Source organism: Poecilia mexicana, unplaced genomic scaffold (assembly GCF_051168715.1).
Source record: "Poecilia mexicana isolate PSO_F unplaced genomic scaffold, ASM5116871v1 scaffold_2, whole genome shotgun sequence".
NCBI classification, from domain to species: domain Eukaryota; kingdom Metazoa; phylum Chordata; class Actinopteri; order Cyprinodontiformes; family Poeciliidae; genus Poecilia; species Poecilia mexicana.
The window spans coordinates 38,263,977-38,284,184 of NW_028263371.1; the positions used below are offsets into that span (position 1 = coordinate 38,263,977).

At 40.2% G+C, this 20,208-nt stretch overlaps 3 protein-coding genes and 1 non-coding gene across 6 annotated transcripts; 2 read left to right on the forward strand and 2 right to left on the reverse strand.

Annotated features, from left to right (window-relative positions):
* Positions 1–21: 21 nt before the first annotated feature.
* Positions 22–9,443, reverse strand: nxpe3 (neurexophilin and PC-esterase domain family, member 3). Of its 2 annotated transcripts, XM_014999318.2 has the most exons (6): positions 8,704–9,443; positions 7,465–7,645; positions 4,256–5,037; positions 3,838–3,905; positions 3,536–3,760; positions 22–3,447 (listed from the first exon to the last, which is right to left on the reverse strand). In XM_014999318.2, exons 2-6 carry the CDS (start codon positions 7,555–7,557, stop codon positions 2,885–2,887), a joined length of 1,731 nt encoding a protein of 576 aa, XP_014854804.2. In that variant the 5' UTR covers positions 7,558–7,645; positions 8,704–9,443; the 3' UTR covers positions 22–2,884. The 2 variants fall into 2 exon arrangements, with proteins under 2 accessions (XP_014854804.2, XP_087872062.1); XM_088015936.1 differs by lacking the exon at positions 8,704–9,443 and having other exon boundaries at positions 7,465–8,666.
* Positions 9,444–9,594: 151 nt separating this feature from the next.
* cep97 (centrosomal protein 97) lies at positions 9,595–15,385 on the reverse strand. 2 transcript variants are annotated; one of them, XM_014999315.2, is made up of 11 exons: positions 15,247–15,385; positions 14,608–14,750; positions 14,145–14,303; positions 13,946–14,047; positions 13,718–13,831; positions 13,023–13,189; positions 12,762–12,926; positions 12,481–12,659; positions 11,396–12,047; positions 11,172–11,247; positions 9,595–10,561 (listed from the first exon to the last, which is right to left on the reverse strand). In XM_014999315.2, exons 1-11 carry the CDS (start codon positions 15,281–15,283, stop codon positions 10,088–10,090), a joined length of 2,268 nt encoding a protein of 755 aa, XP_014854801.2. In that variant the 5' UTR covers positions 15,284–15,385; the 3' UTR covers positions 9,595–10,087. The 2 variants fall into 2 exon arrangements, with proteins under 2 accessions (XP_014854801.2, XP_014854800.2); XM_014999314.2 differs by having other exon boundaries at positions 9,595–10,607.
* Positions 15,386–15,778: 393 nt separating this feature from the next.
* Positions 15,779–19,565, forward strand: rpl24 (ribosomal protein L24). Its single transcript, XM_014999320.2, has 6 exons — positions 15,779–15,852; positions 15,979–16,054; positions 16,625–16,735; positions 18,390–18,526; positions 19,253–19,316; positions 19,435–19,565. Exons 1-6 carry the CDS (start codon positions 15,848–15,850, stop codon positions 19,513–19,515), a joined length of 474 nt encoding a protein of 157 aa, XP_014854806.1. The 5' UTR covers positions 15,779–15,847; the 3' UTR covers positions 19,516–19,565.
* LOC148160860 (small nucleolar RNA SNORA23) lies at positions 17,682–17,862 on the forward strand. The gene has a single exon (XR_015762425.1). It is a non-coding gene; the product is annotated as a small nucleolar RNA SNORA23 (small nucleolar RNA).
* Positions 19,566–20,208: the final 643 nt, after the last annotated feature.

Sequence of the window (20,208 nt, forward strand, 5' to 3'; positions counted from 1 at the left end):
TGCCAAAGAACCAGTCTTGCATTAAGTCTTTTCAGGTTTATTACCAACAATCTGTCCCAAAAACAATTTGTTTTCATTTGAAGTTCCTTAAATCTTTGAAGAATACCAATAGCAGCAGGTTATATTGGTACATTTTGCAAAAACGAGAAAATAATCACGTAGTAAAAGTAAAATATAAAATTCTTTATTTCAAAAATGATAAGCAACTATAAGGGGAAATTAACAGTCTTGGTAAGCTTATATGTAAAAAATCAGATTTGCACGAAACATTATTTAAAGTTCTTAGGATAAAACATTATGTTGATGCTCAAATAACTTGATTTCCTAAGAGGAAGTAAGAAATAAAATCAGACTTGTGTAGAGATTTCCAGGTCTCTCAAAGATGCTTAACAATGAGATCAGTCATTTCCATTCATGCATACTGATGGTAAGCTACTACCACAGCTACCCTGCAGCGGCCTGACAGAAGCGAGGCTGCTATGTTGTGCCATCTGCCCTTCCGATCACTAACCGGTGGGTGTAGTGACTTGCCCAAGGACAAAACGACAGAATCAGACATCGAACTGGTGACCAAGTGATTGAGGGCCAACTCCAGCTGCCGTCGCTACCATAACGTTGGTCAGTAAACATCTTTTCCTGACTCTAAAACACCTGCTTACAGTAAATAATGTGATCCTGCCTGCACTCCATGTCGAAGAGTTTTAAAAGTAAGTAGAGAAAAAGCTACTTGCTGTCCACTACTCATTGTAACTCATCATTACGAGCAATTATCAAGGATTTATCCCAATCAATTTATCCCGTTAAATAATTAATTAGCTTCTTCAATGGGATAAAAGAAGCCATTAGCTAAGTAAGGGCTAATGCTAAACGCTAATGGCCTCTAGAACGATGTTTCTCAACCCTGGTCCTCACCGCCCCCCTGTCCTGCATGTTTTAGGTATTTCCCTTCTGCCACACACATGAATTGTATCTCTGGGTGATTAACAGGCTTCTGCAGCACTTGATGGTCATGCATTCATTTGAATCAGCTGCTCTGGAATAGAGGCTCATCTAAAACATGCAGAGCAGGGGGGGCGATGAGGAGCAGGGTTAAGAAACACTGATTTAGAAGCTTAAATATCATTTAATCTTTGATTAAAGTGGAAGCGTGTCTGCTTGTTAAATGTGAGTATTAAATGTGAGTGGAAAAATTGAACTCAATTAGTTAATTATGTTGCATTTGACAAAATGTGAAAATGTTTTTATTGATGAAGATTGCAAAATCTACAGCATAAGCCTGCATAAGAGCAAACAGAGTAAGCTTTGTTTCCATTTCTTTGACCATCTTGGGCTGATTTTGGTTTAATACTCTAGATGGTCTTCATGTCCCCCAAATGGCTAAATAATTAGCAGAATGAGTTTAAAACTAGGTCCGACTCTCCTAATGTGTCAGCCACTCCAAGCATTCTGCATGCCGAGGAGAGTTCATCTTCATCGGTGCAGACAAAGTGTCAGCATAGGTTAGCAAGAGATTAAGTAACATTAATGGGTCTTTGCAGGTAGATTTGGCTTGTATGTATCTAGTGGCACATGTGGTATTTTTGATATCTTTAAGAGGTGAGATGCCACAGAATTAAAAATCACCCAAATCCCCAAAAAATAGAGTAGCCTTGGTTATTCCATGTACTAAATTACAAGATAAGTAAAAGTTTCTATTTAAAAGTGCATGTATTCTCGTTATATTTTTTTTAAATACTGATAGCTCATAGAGTTTCACATTTTTTTAAATAAAATATTCTAGATAATTATCCTCACCTAGAAATCACTTCAGAAATATTCCATAGGTTTTCATGTATTCCAACACGAGCCAGCAATGATTATTTCTCACTTAAATCAATATTCAATGATGAAACTAACTGTAACACATTCTAACATCCTCTTGAGGCAAATTTTTGATCAGAAATCTGTAAAAACATTTGATTCACTTTACATTTTCTCATACTGAGGAATGAAACACTATTAAAGTAAACATAGTGATAGTTAATATGCTTGTAAACATGTTACACTAAAAAAAAAGCTTGTTTTATAATATTTTTCAGCTAACTTACTGAAAAATGCAATGATTTGTAAGGCTCAGTTCCTTCAGACAAACAATTTCCCTGTGAAAAACAGGAGGAACACATGGAGTCTAAAGGTGGATATAATTGATCGCCACCACAGAATAAACATCGACATTGCTGTGAGAAAGTATTTGCTTGTCTTGCAGATTTCTTTTGATTCTCCTCGTTTGTCACACCTAAATGCTAAAAATAATATGTCAAAAAAACTCAGTGAATGCGTAAAGCAGTTTTCTGCTAGGAAAAACATCTATCCAAAGCTGCTGCTGACATCTGTCAGCGGTGAAAAGAGTTCCTAAGCACTTGGGAGGAGTAGCCAAATATAAAAGGAAAAACAAAACCATTTGAGGCACTGTCTAGTGACATAATTAGTCACAAGAAGCTCTTGTGACTAATTATGTCATGTAAAAGGCAAAAATAGAAAAGTTCTCAGGCAAAACAAAATGTCTGCTAACCAAAAAGAAGACGAAAGCCTCTCTTACATTGGCCCCAAAAGATGTTTTTCCTGCCTCAGCCTGTTGTGAGTAAAGAGGCGTGAAGAACCGGGTATACTCGACATGCACACACACGTTCACTTTGGTGCCACCAATGGAGAAGAAATGATTCTGCCAGAGTCTTTGGCATTTCTGGAATAATGCAAAACACAATAAATATAAAACCATTCGCTAAAATTTGGGAGGGTGGCTCTGAGAAGCAGAACAGAAGAAAAGCTGTTCAGATCCATACAGTTGACAGATGGATTCCCATCCCCTTCGACAAACAGATATCTTCACCAGACGTCGCAGCTTCTACTTTGTCCTTGACTTTGTCACTGGGCAGACATAAGACAGAAGCATGTCTATCATGTTCTGCACGATGGCCCGAGGAGGATGGAGGGCGTGAGGGAGGTGATGAGCCAAACTCATTTCCCAGGCGTCCACCATGAGAACATCCATGCCTCTGAACATGGCCTTAAGCACCGTGTCCAGCTGCAGGGAGTACCAGTCGCTGTTGTACAGGCTCACCTCCGCATCCAGGGCTTGGAGATTGGCCGACCGGATCACCACCAGCGTCTCCGGTGCCCGGCCCAGCAACCTCAACAGCGCCCGCCGAATGTGCCGGAGGCGCCGGATGTACACCTCCACGGGGAAGGTGCTGAAGTGGGCCCAGATGCTGAGGACCACCACGGTGTTGGGGCCTCCGGAGAGGCCGTCCAGTTCATTAAAAACGTAGCGCAGCTCGCTGGACAGGACGGTGGAAAAGCGGATTGGCGGGCCATGGCAGCGGTACTTTAACAGAATGTTATGGGTTGTGTCCACGGCCATGAAGGGCCCCACATTTTTGGGACTGTGTAGATTTATCTCCTTCATTTCTGGGAATAAATGAAAGCTGCTTTAGGGGCAACACTGGATATGTGAAAGTAAATAAATAAAACAAGGTGAGAACAAATGACGACTCACCTGGGACCAAAGTAATGAGGTACTCGAACCACTGTCGAACGGTCGAGTCTCCGTACATGTTGATCACCTTGTTCCTCAAACACTGAGTGATTACAGCCGATTCATTGAAGTGACGCATGACGGTCCCTCCTAACGGCCTCCACGAGTCTTTGAAATAATATCCAGAAGGCTTGGGCTTAACCGGCTCTGTTCTTTCAGAGCTGTTTTCCTTCTCAACATCATCTGCTGCACAGGGAGAAAAAAAAAAAAATCCACAAAATACACAGACACTGAAATGCTGGACAAAGAAGTATAAACTTTACCTTCAGGTGGCAGCACATTGATTCTGTCTTTTCCTGAGGCGTGTATTTGAACTTTGATGTTTACACCACTGGGAAAATGACAGCGAAATATTATTTAAAGCAAATTAGAGTGAAAGTCAAGTGACAACAAATGTTAATCTTTTAGTAAACAAGATTGTAGAAAACAGTCCTCGAGCTAAAGTTACTAAAGTGCTTGCTGTTTACAAATGCAGATTACAGTATTGATAGAGAGTGTACATCATACTAAATGATTGGGTTGATTGGTAGCGGATGTATGGATGTATGGATGGATGAATGGATTGAGTTCGTTCTCATCCTTTACACGTATATTCCTGACATGGAAAACACTTGATTCCCAGAATTGCCCAGATTGTGGAGGAACCCAGTATGACTTGTTTACCCATAAAACACGACAGACCTCTGGAAGAGCAGAGCCTCCTTGTTGGTCAGGAGGTGTTTTAAATATCCCCCTTTGGCATGGTTGATTCTGGTGTCACAGCCGAGTATCTTGGGTTTGTAGCAGTACCAGGGTTCGCCCGTGTAGAGGTCTGTATAGTTGCACAGAGAATGCTGGTCGGAGGGTAAGCACATGTTGCACACTGTCGTTTCTGACAAGAAGCCCAAGCGGAACAGGCTCTTGAAGAAAACCCGATCGGGCCGATGCTCCCTCAAGTGTTTCAGCACAGCGACCGCCTCGCTGGAGTGCACAAGCGTTATCTCGACATGGGCGGATCCCACCCAGAGCAGCGGGAACACAGCAGAATAAATTCCATTCCTGTGGTCGACCACCATCCCAGCTACACCCGCTCCGAGCTCTGGAGAATGCAGCCTGGCAAGGAGGAAGTCCCCGCCATAATGCTTAGGGCGACCCTGATAGTCGTGCATTTGGACCAGAGCCTCCAGCTGGTCCCCGATGCGCCACTCTCTTCTTTCCTTATTGGGAAGGATGGTGAAGAGACTGTGGACAGGGTCGCTTGTCTGGCGTAGGCTGGGTGGAGCAAAGCGAGCTGGAGGGCCAGGCCACTCTATTGAATCCAGCAAGTAGTGCTCTTCAAGTTTATCCTCAGGAGACGGTTTCTGGCCCAGATGGGCACAGAAGGTGAGGTTCTGATTGTACGTTGGGAGGTTCACTGACACGAGAGACGAGTGGATCCTGGTCTGAAACTGGTAAAAGGCTGAGATTGCGTGGCAGTTCCAACTCTAAAAAAGAAGAAGACAGTTGAGTGTTACACACAGCCAGCTGCCCTGTAGACTTGTATTATTTGCTGAAATCAATATTGACTTTTGCCAATTGCAATTTCTCTGCAGAAATTATAATATTGTAAAAGGTAAGACCAGTTTTTCTGCAACAAGGGTTCTTTAGCCAATTGCGGATTATTTGTTCATTCCTTGATCTGAACTGATTATGATCAACTGAAAAGTCTTGAGGTGAGCTGGGCCGTTCCAGCTGACCCACCGATCGTCCTCCTCAGAAGGTAATTATAACCTTGTAACCGCTAACAATTGCCTAGCTAGTATGGGTAAGACGGGGTTGTGTCATGGAGTATAAAGCAAAGGCAGCAGCAGCTGTTCTGCGGAGTACATGAGTATCACCTTAAAGTGTCCATCAGATCTGAGAAATATGATTATTGACAAGCAAGCTGAGGATAATGAGCAACAACTTGACTTGTATTTAAAGCACTGAATACATTTGGAGAGCCTCGTGAGACTCAGGGCTGGGAAAATCCCCAGCAGATGAAGGCTGAGTTAAGAGTCAGAGCTACACCCCTTTAATTTTGCCATGCCAACATGATGTGTTGGAGGAGTACTGCTGACTCAGCAAGCCAGCAGCAATTCAGCGCTGTAACCGGCTGTAGTTATGACGCTTGTCGTTGTTCTCATATCTGTTTGTTAAACCGATAAATATAAATTAGTAACTCAGTTATGGTAATGTAGAAGTGCGCAGGAAGTCCAGGCTAATGTGGGGAAAGTTGGCCATCAATCGCCGAGGGGTTAAATGTTATTTGTTGTGTTGGAGTTCAGTCATTTCTGTCTCTGTGCACCACCCAGGTTTGTCAACCAGTTTCAGGATCTGACCAGAAATAATGAGATTTGGTTAGATATAAAAAACAGGCTTTAATGCCAAAAAAATCATCACTGGTGAATGCAACTCCGACCAGAGTTACATTCACCGTCCAGCGTTGGGGCCACACCAAGTAAGGCAAAGATTGTAGCAAGTTTAGCTTTTTATTTTTCTCTGCAATCTGTTCCCTCCCTAAAGGGTAGTCTAATCAGTTTCAGTCTGTTTACGTATAAGCATGGTTATGTAAGCTGCGGTGTGTGCGTGTAAACGGACTGAAGAGGATAAAAGAGCGATAGAGGAAAACACAGAATCCATAACAGTTGGTTTGAGTAATCTGGCAGCTTTGAGCCGTTACTCCGGTGATATTGGGACTTTCAGAAGAGCTAACTGTTTGTGTGCTAGGAGAAGTGAGCTTTGGTGGAGTAATTTGTTATTACAGCAAAACTTATTAGTAATTTGCTATTTGAGCAAAGTCGAAAAATATTTATCAGCATTCAGATTCTGTGCACCACAACTCTGGAACAAACTTCCGGAAAACTGGAAAACAGCCGAAACACTGAGTTCCTTTGAATCCAGACTAAAACCTCACCTGTTTGGAGTTGCTTTTGTACCGTAATTAATGAAACACTAACCAAAACGTATTCTTTAGGCTGTTGCTTTTCATCCATAAATCACAATTACTTAGCAATGCTGGATATTTATTGGGTAATTGCAGTTGACATTTCGTCTAGGTATCACTAAAATCAATGCAAGTTCCTCCCCAAACCCACAGCAATACTTTTGAAAACCTTTGGTACAAGATATATTTTACAAAAAATAAATAAATTATTTTAACAGTTACACAAAATCCCATCTTCATTCTGTAGATTAGTATATCTGCACAGACGAGGCAGTTTAAAAACAAAAAAGTACTCCCCAAACTAACTCACAACACTGCAGAGTGTCTCAGACTTTTCACAGATCTGGATAAAGGTCAGAGGCTATTTAGAGAGGAGGAACAGAAAATTAAAGTCAAATCTGAACTAAAAGGGAAATGTGTTTGTGCGGTTACCAGCTGTGTTATTCTTTATCTAGCTGATCTTGTGTATGCAAATCTGGACTGACAGAGTGTAAGTTTTTACTAAGTGTGGCAAACATTTCGTTGTAGTGTGTAGCATAAAACAAATAAAGAGAAAATCCCTCTTCATATATGGCAATGTGTCTCACTTGCCCGGAAATGCTTTTTAGTAATAAAGTCCTAATAGTTTATAGCATTGCGTAAAGTTGCGGCATGTAACTTTTGTAAATAAATATTTTTTCACTTATATCTGTTAAAACTTTCAGTTTCCTTTACAATTGTACCCAAAACTTTGTCAATGTTCCTCTAATGTCGAAAAAACACAAATTCGCGATTGCAGTGTTTCCATTAAATAGGAAACACAATTAAAGTCAAACTGCATAAATATAAGGTCTTTTCAGTTCGGTATGATACAGAAAACATACTGCCGCTTTAAAATGGGGGAAAAAACCCCCCCATCACTCTCATTTAGTTATAAAACCCACATGTGGCCCACTTCCTGTCTTACTTCCAGAGTGTGGATGTTGCGCAGCAGGAAGATGAATCCTGACAGCGACAGAAAGAGGAAAAGCAAGGCATACTTGGACAGATTTCGGCACATGGTGTCTCCTTTTTGTCTCTCATGATCAGGGCCTGCTCTTCTTCTGCACGTCACCACAGCAATGATGGCATGATTTTACTCATCAGCTCTGTGAAACGTACACAGAGAGGGAGAGCAGAAAATATCAGACGGAGCCATTATCAGTCCAGACTATGGAAACATTAATTTGTAGGATTATTATTTCTGGACTGGACACGTTACTCCCACTGAATTTACAAGTGAATTATTTATGATGTAATCACAATCTCACAGCGATCATTTAAAATAAAAATAAGAAAAAAAAATCCAACCTTTTAATTAGGCTGACAGACAGAGAAAGATCAAATCAAGAAGAAAATATTTAAATATTTTTGAAAGTTGATCAGATTGTCTGTGAACTTTCAACGTATGAATCCTTTTCTTCCTGACATAAAGGTAACAAAGAACAACATTTCTCCTCTTTAAAATTTTTTTAATGGCATTTATCTTTGGAAGTGGCTAAGAAAATAGCTACTCATCAAAACATCCCATTATAGTCAAAGTTAGGCAATTCTATTTTCCAGATAGCCAAGTAATTCTTTTTTGAATTCGTTTTTATCTACAATTCTTAAAGATGAAACACATAGTGTAATTTACATCCAGGATAGAAAGTTTTGTGAGAAGGGGTACAAGAATTGTCTTGTTTTTTGTTTTAAATGCCGCATCATCTTAGGTCCAGCCCTGGATAAAGCCATAACAAAGGACCAAGATGAACTCCAGCTGCTAACAGCACAGCCAAAGGAATCGGGTTGCTGTTCTGACGTACAGCAGGGCGATATGATTTGAATACAGCTCTTAAAAACGTAGCATTTATGTATTTCACACCCCCTCCCCCCCAAAAAAAAATCTTTGCAGACATCAGCAAAGCAATGAGCAAAACAAAATAACAAAAAAACAACCAGCTCAATGGTGTAGACTGAGCGACAGTTTTGTTTTTAAATGATCTTAGCGGAAGAAAGATGACAATGTGCAATGTCGGGGCGCACAGACACCTTCACATACGAAAAACCCTGGCAAATGACATTTAATAAATAAAAACAAGCCTTTATATGAAGATTTATAACAGGCAAGACAAGAAAGATGCACCCTAGAACCGAAATCGTCATGATGTAATGATATCTTACTTACATGTTAGAATGACATCGAACCGACGGGGAAATAAAAAATTAAGGCCAGGAGACCAGAGAGAGAAATCCGAACATGAGAGGCAGAATCACCGTTAACGGTGCTGAAGATGGCTGCTGGGCTTAACTTGCGCCCCCTGGTGGTCAGGGTTTGACATGTTTATTTGCTCATTTAGAATGCAGTTTAAATTTTTTTTTTTTTAGTATAAAAGCTACGTGTGCTCATCTTCATAAGAGGGTCCACAGCGAAGCCAGACCTTCAGAGGTTGCCAAACTTTCCAGCTTCTGACCCACAAAATAAAATTGGAAAAGGGTCATGACTCATATTCTTGGCTGAGTATACTAGCACTGAGCAGCGCAATGTCAACATAAACACTACAGCAAGTATATTGATGAATATATTCTTTTTTCCATTTTTAATTCATGTTTTTATCACTTGACAAAATTTCTAAAAGCATTCTCATTTTTGGTGCTTTATTTAAATTAATTTCTGACCTTAAGACCCCAGAATGACATAATCATGACCCCAAATAGGATTCCATCCTTACCTTTAGGAGCTACTTCTGTACTCCACTGCAGTTTTTATTTAAATGAAGCTCCAAAGATGCCGCGGTTTAAGAATAGGGAGATAAGGACTGTCTTTAGGTACAAAGTTGCAAAACAATCACAATAATTCACGTCTTGAGCTAAAAATCAACAAATGAACCAGGCAGAACTGTTCCAAGATTGTTTTTGGTCTGAAGGCTTGTGAACCGACTGTGGAAGTGCAAGTCCAGTTTGGAGGCGAATACAAATTAATTGGTTTCCGAGCAAAGGGGCCGAGCATAAGGAAACTTTTGTCTTCAAAATGAGAAAGACGCGAGAGTCATTCAAGTCGGGCAGAAGTCTGCTGATCTTCTGTGCCAGTAATGCATATCTACGTGTTTATTTACATTTTTGAAGATAGCACAACAGCTAAAACTTATCAGACCAAAAGCTGACAAAGTCTACATTGGTAAACAGATCAAAAATACAACAAAAAAAAAAAATAAAAAATACAACATATACATTGTGTAACTGTCAAAAAAAAAACTGTCAGCCTCTAATCATGTTTGCAGTAGTTACTGATGAACTTTGTACACATTAACTGCTATAAATTCTGTTGCTACATTCAACCAACATCTTTTCATGGCACTAAATGTCCAGTAGTAAACAGAACAGATGGTACAAAACAGCTTAAGTTACATTCAGTGCAAGGTAGAGTTTCAAGCTTCTTCTGAGAGTTAAAATTGAGCTTCATTTGTAATCAAGAAGTATGCAGTTTATAGACCTACTCAAGGTCTTATTAAGGAACTAAATGTCTGAGTCCCACGCAGAATAATTACTAACACACATTCTGGGTAAGGATCTCAGGCCAGCTCTGGACTGCTTTGTTCTGCCTTCTGCATGGGGGGGGTGTTGGTGGAAGCTGTCCTGCTTGGGGAGGTCTGTGGCGTTTCTGTTTTGTCGCTGTTCGCCTCTTCGGCCTCCTCCTCCCTCTGCTGTACAGAGGACAGGTATTCGTCCAACAGGCTGCAGTCTGCGCTGTCCGCACCGTCGCCCACGCCGGCGAAGCCGCTCCGAACCGAGCTCAGCGCTCGAACCGTCTTCAGAGAGTCGGCTGTGCCGCTGCTCAGAAAGCTGTCCTCCTGCGCCGCCTGCTGCTCGTTGGTCGTCTGGAATCCAGAGTCTGGGAAGGAGACGTCTGCGATGGGAGGGTTGGTGGCGCTTGAGGCGGCAGGAGGGACTGTGTGGCAAAGCCCGGGAGAATAGATCGGAGCTGGCTGTGCAACGGCTGCAAGCTTGTTCTCCACCGACTGTTTCCACTGCTGCATGGACTGAAGCTACGTGAAGAACACGGAACAAGTGGAAAAATATCAGGCTGAGTCTCTGAAAAAAAAAAAAAATCACACCACTGATCGCAAACACAACTTAAAGAACTTTGGTACCCATAAAAATGGTTCCCAAAAGGATACAGCTGCTCCTGTGAAAAAGTAACTACAAAAACATTTTTCAAAGTTTGTCACATTACAAACTTCAGTGGATTTTATTGGGATTAATGTTATCAACACAGACTAGTGCATGAAGAAAATGACAGAAAGGAAACATTTTTTGAAGGCCTCAGATCAGAAAGATCAAGAAACACAACCAACGTAGCATGATGTGCTATGCAGAGATAGGTTATAAATAATGTACCAAACTTTTAACAGTTAACTGAATTCTTACAGTAACATGGGCATCAAACTAAAATGACAGACGAGAAAATGAGTCAGAAGCAGCAAAGAATGAACTTGGTCAAATCGATCTGTATTCTGCTAGTGTTTCAGCAGAACACTTTGTCCATTTTGCACAAATAACAAATATAAAGGAAGAATTTTTTTGGTTTGAGTCGACCATTTACATGCCAATGGGCAAAATTGTTTTTTATAAATCATAAACATAATAATTATTAACCTCTTTCCATAGAAACTTCACCGCCTCCTCCTGAACCAGCCTTTGGAGCCTCTCCTCCTCATACTGCTTCTCCATCCTGCCGACACAACAGATTCAACCTTTACGTCTCGTTTCTGACATGTGCTAAAACACAACCAAAAGTAAAACGTACCAGATTTTTTTTTTCTTCCTCTTACTGAAATCTGTTAACGCTGTTATATAAGCACTGTTGATAAGAAACTTACGTTTCCAGCTTATCAGACAGGAAGAGGATGTGTTCTTGCATTCGGCGCAGACGGATTTCGCTGCGCACCTCTTTGGCTGCGGGATGAAAACATCGAACGTAGTGTCCTCGCCACCAGGACTGGATTCTAACCGCCGCCTCCTTCGCCTGCAGCAGATTTAATTTATCGCCAGACGTGCTCACTTGTGAAGGCTTTGCAGCATCTTTACTTTCTGCTTCCCCAAAGCCAAAGGGCATCTCTGTGGGATCTTTGGGCATGGCAACTCTTGCCTTGGATGCAGCTGTTGTCGTGGCAACAGATGTGATATTCCCTCCACCAGTTTTCCTCTGGTTCTTCTCCGTCGGAGACGACTCATTGGTCTTGCTAGGGTTGGGATTTCTGGATTGCGATGGTCGCTTTGGAGCCAGAGAATCGGGCTCAAACGTCTCCGTCTCGTCTTCGCTGTCGGTGTGGGCCGTTTGTGGGTCCAGGTCAGACGTGAAGGGGAGGAAAGTGGACTCAGAGGAAAGCAAGCTGCTGTTGATCTTATCCTCGTCAGTTTGCACGTCTTCCAAAAAAATTTGCTCCCCTGTAATCCTCGGGCTGCGAACGACTGGCAGCGACGCATGAGATGCATCACAACTTACCCACGTGTTAAACTGCACGACTGGCTCTGTAGGAAAGCAGAAGGGGAAAATAAAGGGTTTCTGCAGGTTCCACCAACTCAAATCTAAGACTTTTTAAGACGTACAAAAGAAATGCAGGGGACAAAAACTGAAACATTTTTGGGGTTTGCTCTTAGCAGCAGGTTTGTGCTTCTCATGTAACATAAGCCAGCTGCTAATGAGCCATTTGCTAACTGCTAATGACTTGTTTGTTTGCTTGCTAGCAACTATTAGCAGCTTGTTACTGGAAGCTTTAACCAACCTAAGTAAAAGGCAAAACTCTAACTTTTGCCTCATAGAACATCTACAGATTAAATAGTCCCACCACAACAACATTTAAGACCTTTGATTAAGGCCAACATACATGTTCTATAATGAATTTAAGATATTTTAAGGCCTTGATTTTAGATTCATGAACAATTGATAAAGCAGTCTTCTCACCTTTCTCCTGGACAGACGGAGCAGCAGCTAGAGCAGGCGTGGGGATGTTTTTCATCACTTCGTCTCCGCTCTGTGAAGCTGCGTGTGAAGGGCTGTGGCTTTCAATGTCTAGCTGAGTTGGACGAGGAGGACTGGGACAGTCTCCGCGTGTCTCCTCCAACAGCTGCCTTTGGTGGAATCTGACGCAAAATGAGTGAATTCGAGGTAATTATATATTATAAAAGCGGGTGGGAATAACCATTTCATGCTTGCGTTAGGCAACACAACATTCACACTAAAACCTCTGTTTACTGAGGATCTTCTCCAGTTTGGCATCTTCCGCCGTCTCCAGGGCAGGTGATGCTGTCAGAGGGCAAACAGTGGCCAGGTACTGAACCAGCTGAACATGCTGCCCAGGTCGATATGAGCGACCTTTCCCCTGACTGTAGAGCCACTCTGCTTTGAGACTGTTGTCATCAGCAGATAAAGAAAAGACAAATTAGAGTCAAATGTTTTGACAAAGCTTCACAAGTAAACTGTAGCAGTGTGGCAAACGGGCTCACCCTTCTTTTTGCGTCACGATGTAGCCATCAAGGACCTTCAGGTTCAGGCACCAACTCATGATGTACGGTCGATAATCGAAACCCGGCAACGAGGGAGTCGCCATGACGCAGGGGTTGCACATGATGGACAGCTGCTCCAGTTCATGAAGAGGGGCCAGGTATGACACCTGAACAACAACACTCAATACTGTCACTGATAAACGATATTTGTGTGTTTCAGTTAGGCCAGTTGCAATAAATGATAAATCAATTAATCATATAATAATTTTAAATAAGCTCATAATTTATATCTCCATGTTTTATCATTTTTCTCCCCATTTCTAACCAAAAACTGGATGACAGAAGTTTTCTGCGTGGTTCATTGGTCTCAACTAGCTCTTTAAAAAAAAAAAAAAAAAAAGCTTCTTCACAGAAACTTCATACTTTGTTTAATTTGGGACTTTTTTTTTTATGTCTACGAGTTCCAGTGTCAAATACTCATTAGAATTTCAAGTGTATTGATCTTTGAGGATGTTTTTCTCACATTTTTATGTCACTATCATTATATTATTTGAAAAATGGTCTCAAAACAACAATATCATGATTTATCACAATAACGTCTGAGACAATTTATCATTCAGCTAAATGTGTTATTGTAGCAAGTCATATTTCAGTTAGGGTCCTAGTCATGACAGAATGAAATGGTAAATAATTACTTCATTAAGATCCCTTATCTCATTTTCTGCCAGGGAGAGAATGGATAAATGGGCAGGAAGATGAGCAGGAACAGTGCGGAGCGTTGTAATGCTGTTTCCATGGAGCAGCAGCGTCTGCAAAAGTGGACAGAAAATTTATCAAATTTACAAAAAAAACACCCTCTAAACACAAGAATCATTAAAGTGTTTCTTAGTGGATTTTTTGTTTAAGTAAACATTAAGACTTACCTTTAATGCCTCTAGTTTAGTCAGATCCCCTATGGCAGATATGTTATTATCAGAAAGATCCAAGTGCTGGAGAGACACACAGCTGTTCAGTTGCTCAATGACCTTTGATGGATAGAGGAGACTGTTGAAGATTTATCATCTGACACATTAGATAAATATACAACCATATTAATTACAACATAGTCAAATATTTCCGTACCTTAATGTTGTTTCCTGACAGGTTGAGCCATGTCAGATGGGACAGATCTCGCAGCCCTTCAATGTAGCCAATACTATTATTGGGAAGATTGAGGACTCTCAGCTCTCTGAGTTGGGAGACCCCCATCATTCTCACCAATCGGTTATTGGCTACAGACAGCTAATTAGTAGAAAATAATGAGTTCAAATTAGACATCAAAACAGAGATAAAAGCAAATGTTTAGAGGGTATGAAACCCACGAGTTCTACACATTTTTCTAGTCAGAGTGGCATACTTTCCTTTTATTTAGCCAATTTTAAGGTTAAGTACAAAACTTCATTATGAATGTACGGTAAGGCAAATATTTTCAATGGATGGAGGGATATTTTAGACAGCGGGATAGAGGGCAAACTGGAAAATACTCCATCAAGTTTTATTCTTGAGAGTCCTGCTTGTGAGTGCTGTGTGTCTTTCCCAACACTACCTGCTGAAGGCTTGGGCAACGTTCCAGGTGATCCAGCTTCATGATGTTGTTACGGTCCAAGATGAGGGTGTGGGTGTCCTCGGAGCATGTGAAACTGGGATCCAGCTTCTGCATACTGCGAGCTGAAAGATCAACCACAGGAACTGGGGCGGAGAGGGGGGGGGGGAATTAAGGATGAGGACAGCAGTCAGAAAAGCCACACACAAATATTATTTCATTACTTTATATGACTGCAGCAGACACAAGGCTTTCATTTTAAAACAAAAGCAACGAGTTTGACTGACAAATGTATTGAGACTTAAATGTTTAAAAGCTTATCTGAGCTTAACAGTCGATGCAATTCCATCAAGAGGACAAAACAAGGGCAGAAAGAAAATACCATCCTAACAAATATTTCTCCTACAACACGTACAACATACCTATACATAATATGCATTGATTTGATTCCGAAATAAGCAAAACAAAACATGAAACGTGTAAACTTCTTGTCTAATTTAGAGTAACTGACTCTGGGTGTTTCTATGTACTGATAACGTTAGGTTGCTAACGGGTGTCATCTGATGCGCCCAACGCGGCGTCTTCTATTAAACCCCCCAATTTATCTGTTTCTCTACGAAAAACTACAATTTATCCACTTACCAGCATTTGTATCACACTTTACGTCTGATACACCCATCCTATCGGCTCACGACAAGGCTAAGCTTTAGCTAACAGCTACAGTGGGAAAGACAAGAAGCATCTTTAGGTTGCCAAACTGCGGCACGGAGGGCTTTATGGGAAACGTAGTTCTACGTGCCTTTCTCTTTCATAAGGGTGCTTTACAATACACCCCCGATAGGACTACAGCTCATTGATTGTCCGCGGTTGTACGCTCGTCCCGCCAACTATATTTTGATTAAAAAATAAAGAAAAGAGATTAATAACAATGCTGAAAGAAACTACTTAGTATTTTTAAGAAGAATTTTATATTTGTTTTATTTATATTTTCGTTAATAAAAAAAATATCTGCTTTTCCAGCAACGGTCAAGTTATGACGTCAAATTGTAATGTTTAGCCAAGATATAGATGTGACCCAAAAATGACTTTAAATGTAATATATTAAAACATATAAAAGCAAGCATACGACTAACTTCTAGAAAACGTTCACTTTTTTTGTATATTAAATGTCAAATAAATAACCTTAAATCAGTTTCCGCTTCCGGTATCTTTCTTTCCGGTTTTGAGCCCTCTCGTAGCCATCATGAAGTGAGTGTACCGAATATAATCAAAAGCAATCTGAACTCTTTAATAAACATTGTTAAGATGCTTCTAGCAAAAACTGATATAATGTTCACTCTTCTATCGGTGATGTGTTATATTTGTTGGTTACAGGGTCGAGTTGTGCAGTTTTAGTGGGTATAAAATATACCCCGGCCATGGCCGCCGATACGCCAGGATAGACGGAAAGGTAACAATTTCACATTGTATTTTGGCATTTTCCCATTGCAAATGTAGCTGTTTTGCGGGGTAAACGCCTTCTTGGTTTAAAATGAATGGCTTGTTGGTTATGTGTTAGTTTAAGTCTGTGTAATAGGTACTATTGGTCCTATTGAAAGCTCTTTACTTTGCTAACATTAGCTTCCAGCGTCATCATGTTCTAGCAAGAACATATAAGTTAATGTAAAACTTAGGTTTGTACCGACATTAGGTTCTTACCAAGAGAAAAGTATGTATTTTTGAAGTCAGATAATGTTAAAGTCACGCATATCCTACGTGTACATATGTTTTAGCAGGCATTTTTTATTAATCATCTTGATACATCTTGATAGGTTAGTGTGTTGAATAATAAACTTGTCAGCATTGTGCATCTTAACAGTGTAGTATCGTTATTCATTGTAATTATATAAATTGTGACTTATAATAGTATTTATGTCCTTATTATTGATGGGTATAATATATCAGCATGTTTATTGAACTAGTAAATGTCAGATTTCTAGCACACAAACTAAAATTATAGCAATTGTTTTGTTTTTGTTAGGTGTTCCAGTTTTTGAACGCCAAGTGCGAGTCTGCCTTTCTATCTAAGAGGAACCCCAGACAGATCAACTGGACTGTGCTGTACAGACGCAAGCACAAGAAGGGCCAGTCTGTAAGTACCAGTGCTTACAAACACAAACTGATTTGGGTTGATGTAGAAAATCTTCACTTTTGAGTTTGTGTTTATATATTGTCACAATGACAACTTATATAAGCTGACTTGCGCAGTTGGACCTTAAGTGTTCTAGAAAGCTGCACTGCCCCAACACCTCCTTTACCGCCACAAAATTGCATATGTACATTTCCACGTCCCTGAGGATGAATTCAGTTGAGATCTCATTTATCTGCGTAGAAAGTGGGAAATAAATGCTGGGAAAAAAAAGAAGAAAAAAACATTTAGAAGACGTTGCAAGTAATTTCTTTGTAAAACATCACCAGAGATGTGCAGATGATGAGACTTGCCAACATCTGTCACCAAACGTTAAATATAAGTGCCTGCTTTCTGCCTGTAGCCTTTTTTTGAGGGGAGGGGGATGCTTCTTTTGCAAGTGGTAATTAACAAATTAATTGTTTCTATTGTTTAAAAGAACAAATGTCTGGGATTAATGACAGTTTTTCATGGGAACACCAATTTAATCACAACATCGCCACTTTTACGGACAGAATGTCCTTTAGGGAGGAAAGTTATTTTTCTGCTTTTAAAACTTTCAGCAAAACATTTTCAGATTGCTTGGAATCTAATAAGTTAAACATATGAACCAAACATTGCAAAGAGGGAATACATTTGGCTAAAATGGTGACTAAACACTGCACTGTTTTTCTACGTTTTTCAGGCAGAAATGTCTTTGCACAAAAATTTCTTTAATGTTAGTTGTACATTTCAACCAGGAAAAAAAACGGTTGAACTTCACATATATTCCTGTATATGCCTCTGAAGTTATGCACTGTAGCACTTAATGATGTATTGCTACAATTTCTTTCCTTACATTTTACTAACTGTGACCTTTAAAAAGGCTTTTGAAGGTGCGTGAAGTTGATGGAACATCTTTTTGGCTGTGGGTGAATGGTGTGCACAGTGCAGGTCTGTGTTATGTGGTGTGGCCAGGCTGCGTTTTGCAGTCCTGGCCACAGCGCTCACGCCGCACCTGCAGCCATAGAGCAATCGGGGATCATAGTACTGGTCTTTGAGGTCTTCTCAGACGTCTCATCATCGACCAGCCTCCAAAGTCTCCAACAAAAACTTCATTTACACATAACGGCTCATATATCGTCTAGTGGTGGCGAGTGTTATTGGCACACTGCACGGTGTGTAATGTTAAAGTAAGGGTTTGCTTTGTCAAGTGGAGAGTAGTTTAGTTTTTTTTTTTTTTTTAAGACTAGTAATCTACCTTTTGTGCTTGTAGTTATTAATAGCCTGTAGCACATCAAGCACTTGTTCAGTGCCTGGTTAAATGTTGATATTTTTCTTAGTATTGATGGTGAGACAAAACTCTTTGTCAGTCAAAGCTCATATCGACTTATTTAAATCGCCTGATGATGCTGAATATCCAGTCAACTTAAATACAGCAACAGCTGTTTGATTATTCCTGTCTGCATTCCTGTCTGCTTTGGAAGATTAAAGCTTTATTAACAATAACACAATACCTAAGGAATAATGCTGCTATTTCTCTTGGCTTAAACATGGGTGTTGGGCCTGTTTGTGTCTTCAGAAGTATCTTGTAAGACAGTCTGCAGGATTTTAATAAATGTCTTGTCTGCCTTTACAGGAAGAGGTGTCAAAGAAGCGTACCCGTCGCGCAGTGAAGTTCCAGAGGGCCATCACTGGGGCCTCCTTGGCCGAAATTCTGGCCAAGAGGAACCAGAAACCCGAGGTCCGTAAGGCCCAGAGGGAGCAGGCCATCAGGTAAGAAGACGGAGCTATGATTAAAGTTTTGAGATGTTCTGAACTCCATATGGTTGTGGTTTGGAATATGTCTTCAGGAAACGGTATTTAAAGAAGTTAAATAATTCTTAGAGCTATCTGCTTGTAGAAGTGCCCTGAACAAAAGTAACTACTGTATTAATTTCTTTTCTGTTAACCATCTAATCAAAATGAAACAGGGTTTAAAGATTTAGAAATATTTGCGTGTTTACTAAGATGTTTTAGAGATTGGACATGGGACAAAAAAAGTATCCTTTTGGGTTGCAGTCTGTAACGGACTGTTTCTTTGTGTTATCAAAGTGAGGACACTAAGGTTCTCTACTGTTCATAAATCTTAACATGACTAAACCCCACTTAAATAAATAATTCTTATAAAGACTTCCTCACTCTAGGATTGCCATTCTCTTTATATATTTTGTTAAGATGAAGCTTTGAAGAATGTGAACCGTGTGTATTTCAATTTATGTACATCTTTGACAGGAGTTACAAAACTTCTAAATGTCAAAAAATTAACTTGATGTGAAACAGCCAAACGGGAGTATCTACGCCTTTTTTTTTTTTTTTTTGGCTCTTCAGTATTTCACTAACTGATATGACTGATCGTTTAAACATTACCAGATCACAACAATGCTGTCATCACTTAAAGATGACATTATAAAGAACCAAATTGTCCAGCAGCAGCTGTTCAAACCTTCCTTCTCATTTTAGAGCTGCCAAGGAGGCCAAGAAGGCAAAGCAGGCAGCCAAGAAGCCCGCTGCGCCAAGTGCAAAGGTGAGAAATGTGAAATGTAGCCAAGCTTCATTACTCAATGATCTAGATGTAGGTTTGAGGTTTACTGCAGGAGGATTTAGGATTTGGCCTGAGTTTGAACGCCTTTCTTATTTTCTAGACCTCGGCCAAGACGGCACAGAAACCCAAGATCGCCAAGCCCATGAAGGTCAGCGCACCCCGCGTTGGAGGAAAACGCTAAATCTGGACTTACATTACTGGTTGTTAATAAAGTTTTGTGGTTAAAACTCATGTTTGGTTTTGGATTTTTGTTTGAAGATACAACACTGAGATGAAGGTAAACCTCTGACATGGTTCATTTTTGTTTCCTTACTCATAAATATTCATCCTCTGTTCATTAGGCTGCAGCTTGAGATGAAATATGAATCCTGTTGAACTCCCCACTTGTTTTTTTAATGTCCACATTTTTTGAGATGTCATCTTTCCTAAACGGGATCAATGGACGTTTCCAAACTGATTATACTCTAGTGTAATTGATCTGATGAGCTCGGCACTTGCACCAATATTAGCCAGATGTTCAAATGTTAAGTCTCTATTTTGGCTGGTTTCTGATTTGATTTATTTTCCATGATGTCACAAAAAAGCAGTGTGAGGTTGTGTCTTAAGTGGGCCTCCAAATTAAATGTGGATTCACAGCTATGAAATGATCATCTTTGCTTCCCAAAAGTAATTTAAAGGGATAGTAACCTTAGTGCATGTGAACAAACTTACGAGTTTGAAGATAGTCAAAAAACATTCTCTTATTAAGTTTGGTCTGATTTAATGTCAGTAGGGGAAAAAATATGTTTAATACATTATATGTAAATCTTGATTCATCTGTAGTTGCACTCTGGGTAAAATGATTGACACATATATCCAGAGTTATTCAGAGTTG